Source organism: Apus apus, chromosome 5 (genome assembly GCF_020740795.1).
Source record: "Apus apus isolate bApuApu2 chromosome 5, bApuApu2.pri.cur, whole genome shotgun sequence".
Classification (NCBI taxonomy): Eukaryota; Metazoa; Chordata; class Aves; order Apodiformes; family Apodidae; genus Apus; species Apus apus.
The window spans coordinates 27,308,344-27,314,343 of NC_067286.1; the positions used below are offsets into that span (position 1 = coordinate 27,308,344).

Sequence of the window (6,000 nt, forward strand, 5' to 3'; positions counted from 1 at the left end):
CACACTGTTGCTTCTGCCATTATTGTTAGACTACTCCTTTTTCATCAGCAAGGAATAACTCCTTGTCTTTTTACCTCAAACTTTTTTGTTCTTAAAGAACAAACACTCCTTGGATTTGTCCATTTGTTTCTATACCTTTCTCAAAAAATAGTACTCAAATTAGAGGAATAAATAAAAACTTCAGCAGACTTTTTTTCAGGAGAACGAAAGGAAAGAGTTAAAGGAACTGCATTTAGTGTTGGTGCTCTCTTAGTCCTTGTCCTGGTTTGAGCCAGGATGAAGTCAATTTTCCTTTTACTGTTGTTTGTTTTTTTTTTCCTTCAGCAAGCTTTCTTTTAGCTAGTAGCAGAGTGTTCCAAGTAAGACTGATAATGGTGGAATGTTTTTCTAACTTCTGGGTCTTCAAGGTCACATCTTTGCTCAGCTGGCTCAGACACTATGGGGAGATCTATGACCCCCCGGTAGGAGGCTGAGACAGCAAAATTGGCCAGAGATATTCCACTCCATATATCTAGGTAAGCTCAGAGGAAGGTCAGAGATCACAGAAGACAACTTCCTTCTTGCTTCTTCCTCCCTTCTCTTCCGTACATGGCCGGCATCCGGGGAGGACTCCGGAATTCTTCGGGACTGTTCCCAGCTCAGGAGAGTGCTGTGGGAGTTGCTGGGGGTGAGGAGGGGCAAGAGGCTTTTGCACATATCTGAACATATTTTATATAATTGTATATATTTTCTTTTATCATTAGTGTTTAATTAAAGCTGTGTAGTTTAGTTTTCAATCCAGCCAAGTCTCTCTCTTCTTCTCTCTCTCTCCTTCCCTATCTGGGTGGGAGGAGGAGGGGATGAAAAGCATTGTTGTTGAACCTGAGTCAAATGGTGACAGCCTTATTTAGTTGCACCAGTCCTTCAGCCAAAATTTGAAGATTTGTTTTTAAAGATTGTCAGAAACATGTATGAACTACCCTGACTTTTTAAGAAGCAGAATGACAGAAACAATCGTGGGTTCTGCAAAGATACATTTATACCAAGCACCAGCTGTGCACTCACTCCTGACTGCCATTGCACCAGACTGGAGTAGAGCTTATGTGAAGAATTCATCAGAAGAACCTCACACTTTGCATGCAAATGAAGACAAACTGATAAGGGACTTAAAAGTGTGGGAGGGCTATTTTAAGAAGGAAAAAAAATACCCCAGAACAATAGAACATACCCAGTGTTTCCACAAGAACAGTAAGATACTACACAGATTAGATAGTGTCAAAGATTATGCCAGAGTTCAAACACTTAATTTCATGTGGAATCATGGTGAGAAAGTGGATTAGGATATTAGGACATTTCACAGGCAGATGGCTTGGTGCAAAGAGCAGGAGTTTATTTACATTTTAAGAGCTTGCTAAAGGAACAATAGGGCAGAGTACCCAATCAGTCATAACGTACAGATGAGACATTTGATTGAATAAGGGGCAAGAATAATTTCTCACATCCTAGAGGAGAGCTCTGAGTCAGGGCTGTGTAGGAGATAAAGACAGTAAGCTATGTATGGAAACTCTGTGTACCAGGATAAAATCTCACTGTACTGACTACAAAAAATCTGAGTTCTGAAAGACAGCAAGATACAGGCTATGTCAGCCAGAGCACACCCAGCATTCAGCCATGGAACAAAGACCACAAGAGTGAGAATGGAAAGAGGGACTTAGCCAATTAATGGCAGAGGAAAGTGAACCTGAGAGATGCATTCTGTAGGTATGTTTGGTGGCAGAGAACATGCAGCCAGGCTTCCCTCAGCCTGAGCCTTGCTCCCTGGGTCTATTCATTGGGTCAGCATTAGCAGAATTCCTTCTGGTGTTATCCTGACCCCAAGAACAATGATTACTTTAAATTTGAAGGAATAATGAAAATTTTAGTTTTATCTCCATATTCTCAGCTTTTTTACTATTTAGAAGAGGGCTCTTACAGCAATCAGAACCAGTATGCTCTCTGAACTCCTCTCACTTTCTCTCACTATTATGCTCAGATGGCCATATCACCCAACCCAAAGTCCTTCGGTAAAACCCAGTCTGTTCTAGAAAGTATTTTTATCCCCTCCTTTGGGCATCAAATAAGGAAAAGTATTCAGTGATCACCATCACCATAATTTGAGACACCAATGCCTTTGAAGAGAACTGCTAACTATCATTTGAACTATTAAGTATAAAGCAAATCTCTGAGACAAATGAAAAGGAGAGTTATCCGTCTTAGAGAAGGCAGTTAATGAACAATTACATCATGTAATACTGTTCTGATGGCCAAATGCCAGACATGAAACCCTCTTCAGAAAACTGAAAGAGCAAAATAACATCTTCTTGTAACTGAAGCTCAAGTCCCTGGTGCCGTTAATGGAAGCCACACAACTAATAGTCTTTTCCCTGTAGATGTCTTTTCTTTGTGAGAATATATTGAACAATGCTAACAAGCTAAAAAGAAAGCGTGTTGCTGCGGATTATTCTTTTTTGTGTTACATTAAAAAGTGGTTAGTTCAGGGAGTTGGTAATGTATTCAGCTGTCCACAAATGACTATCATAAACAGACATTTCAGCACAACATTTGCGTTCTATATTACACCAGGCAAAATTCCAGATACCTAGAATAAAGAAAGTATTGCCAGAATTTAAGACTGTACAGTGCACAGACAAGCAAATCCTCTTGCACTTCCCTCTAACAAAGATGAAATTGTGTAGCCTGAACCTCTGATTTATCCCTGCAATGACAAAGTGATGGTCTGACTGAGCAGCCTTCCTTAAAGGCTCATTTTTACCTCTGCAAAAGGGAGTCTTGTGTGACACACTTCAATCACAGATACTTTCTTTTTGAGTGGGAAGGGTGACAGGGCCCTTGGTAATGTAATGGATTTTTCTAGTTTTGTGGCAAACTGTTAGGGAATGTGCATCACTTTGCATGTATCACTTACAGAAATAAAAAACTAATAAATTCAGAAACCAGAGAATCAGAATTTTAATGTCAAGCAAATTACTTCGGTGAGCCTCCCTGCCCTATGTTTGTGCTACCAACCTTAAAATGAGATTATGCTTCCTAGTTTCTTGCTCTTTGCATAAGTTTTTTGGGAGTTCACAGATGAGCCAACAGCTATTTTTTGTAGCTGATAAAATATGGTCTTTCCTTGGTAGGTTTTTTTTTTTCAGTTTTGGAAATACCAAATTATTCTTTATGAAGTAATGCACTAATAGTGTTATTTTTTTCTAGAGTTACTATAATTATGGAATACTTTACTCACAACTATTTATTATCTTCCTTTAGCACATTTAATCTTTCCTCTATTCACATGCAAGGTGCTAGAAAGCAACTGCCTACTCAGTACTCCTTAAAACAGCTGAAGACATGCTCTGTTAATGCTCCTATCAATTTTAAAATATGAAGGCGGCTTCACAAGGTTTATACATTTTCCTGAAAATTTAGCAGTGGGGAGTATTTGGCTTTGCACTTCAGGCACGCAGCAGAGCTACACATTCCACATGCACACCTGGACGTGTTTTTCTAAACCCAATCCAGAAACTATTCAGTTTATGAGACAGCTATATAAAATCCTCTCAACTGAAGCAAGTCCTTGGGCAAGTATTTGAGTACTAGCATTGAGGAAAGCTTTGCATCTATTTACTTGTTCTGGGACTCAAGATCTGTTTGAAGCATGTTATCCTTTATAACAGCACTCTACTAATTATTATCCTCCTGTTGCAGATGGCAAGTTACAGCTTGCAAAAATCAAGGGAGTTACCGAAAGCTGCCCAGGAAACCCAATGCCAAAAAGAGACAGAAACTGGCTAGTTTGCACAAGTCTTTGCCTTTCATGCCAGTTTGCTGCCAAGCTTTATTACAGAGGAGAGAAGACATGTCCAAAAGCCAGGAGGCAAATTAAGAGTGTCTGAGAACATCTGGTTGTTAAACACCTGTGGATAGCAAACAGAACTTTTGCAAGTTCATTTGATAAAGAGAAAGAATGAAACCTGTGGAAAGGATCCCATAGCCACTATATGCAGAGGTTTATGGCCACAGGATTTTTTTGTTATTATTTTTTTTAATTGCTACTAACAAGAGATTAGCTTGATCAATCTGTTTGATAAGGCGGTGACATACATAAGTAAAATTATGTTTGTAGTTTTCTATTGGATTGGAAGTCTAGTTGCACCAACAAGAAATAAAACTCATGGTTTTCCTATGAGCTACGGACACTTGAAACACACATCATTAAAGATATCATCAAAAGTAAGACAGCTTTTTGTTTGGAGCTACCCAGTTTTACTCTGAGGCCATTTGACACATAGTCAGATGCAAACCAACCAAGAGTGAAGACATCACTGATACAGCTGGCACATGTTTGATGCAAATATCTCTGCCACACACCCTGCAAAGGCTGCTAGAGTAGTTCTTTTGCTGTGATGAGGTGCACAATGAGAAAGTGGACATTTTTTCTGGAAACTGGCATTAATAACCAAAACCCAAATTGTCACCAACAGTCATGGTCTGACTTTGTTACATTGGCAATGTTCTCCATTTGCACTGGGCTAAAACTCCATGAAAGTCAATAGAGACTGATAGCATTAAAAGAAGGCCAATATCAGTCCAATTTTGAAATTAAAATTGAGAACATTGCCCTAAGGAATTTCTCTCAGGGTTAAAACCTTGAAAATAACACACTTTGTAGAAACAGATAAAGGAAAATAAAAAGAGGGATGCAGATATTTCACCTAAAGAATTTTTTCCTTTATTAAATGTTCTTAGGTCTAAATAAGCATGTGAATAATAACCTAATCTGGAAAAAAAAAAACAAAACCAACAACAAAACCACACAACAAAACAAAACCACAACAAAAAGCCAAACAACAACAACAACAAAACCACAAACAAACAAACAAACAAAACCATAAAAATCCTCCTCTTCTGAAAAAACTATTGGTTTAGTCCCACCTATTTCTACTTTGCTAAAGTTGGTACCTTAGCATCAACGTTGCTCGGGGCTACATAGCACATCATCCTTTTTCTTTCTTCATTTTCCAAGGGTCTTGATTTGCTGCTCAAAGGCTGCTGGGAGAGTGAGAGCAAGAAGTAAAAAAGAGAGCAAAGAGTATTTTTTCCTCCTTATTTCAACACCTCAATGTGGAATTGCAATGTGAAATGCAAAACTCACACATTCTCATTGTCTGTGGCTGGTAAGGTGAATGTGCCAGTGAAGAGGCAGCTGTTCCTTAGCTACATGGAAAGATATTGACTCTAGGTCCTCATCACTGTGAACAGGCAAGGAAGGTCACTCTTGTTTTCTTGGAGATTTATGTTCTACAGGTAAGAGTGGACTTAACCTATTTATAGTCTGGGGACAAATCTGAATCAAATACTTGAAGGGTCATGCCAGGCTTACTCTGTTTTCCACTTACCTGAGGGAAGGCAGAGGTTGATGCTGTTGAGATTGCTGCTGCATTAAAAGCAGGTGCTATGAATGGCACCTGAGTATTAGTCTCCACAGTTGCCAGTGCCTCCTGAAACATATTTACAGCCTTGAAGAGTGTCAGAAGTTGCTGAGCGAGTGTTTTATTACATTGAGTCAGAGCTCCACCCCTCCACGAGTTCTGAAACAGGAAAATTTCCCTCCCACTTTACTTACCCGAAGAGCACATCTGTTGTAAGATGTGAACGTTCATACCTGCAAGTCTTTTGACTTAGCAGAGCATGCTACGAGACTAAATTTTTCCCACCTGGGGGCTCATAGAAGTGTAATAATAATGATAATATGATTGATGATCAGATAGAGATAATCTGTGAAAGGTATCCTTTCAGCAATAACCTAAAAGTCATGGTAATACTAGCTTAATACCTATTGTCTCCATGCAAAGTCCATGGATTCCATGCACTGTTGCCTCCATAATAAAACACTGGGGGGTCGAAAGTAGCTAATTAAAAGAAAGACAATTATATGAGGATATTATTATTAATAGTAATTCTTCTGAAGACATACTT

General features: G+C 39.0%; 1 protein-coding gene across 1 annotated transcript in view; it reads right to left on the reverse strand.

Moving 5' to 3' along the window:
• LOC127385835 (cytosolic phospholipase A2 epsilon-like) overlaps positions 1–5,531 on the reverse strand; it is a 36,263-nt gene extending 30,732 nt beyond the window's left edge. Inside the window, exons 1-2 of the mRNA XM_051622013.1 lie at positions 5,421–5,531; positions 4,984–5,073 (exon numbers count right to left, since the gene is read on the reverse strand). Coding sequence (XP_051477973.1) covers positions 4,984–5,073; positions 5,421–5,531 — 201 coding nt within the window. The remainder of the gene's footprint in view (positions 1–4,983; positions 5,074–5,420) is intronic.
• Between the last annotated feature and the right edge of the window lie 469 nt (positions 5,532–6,000).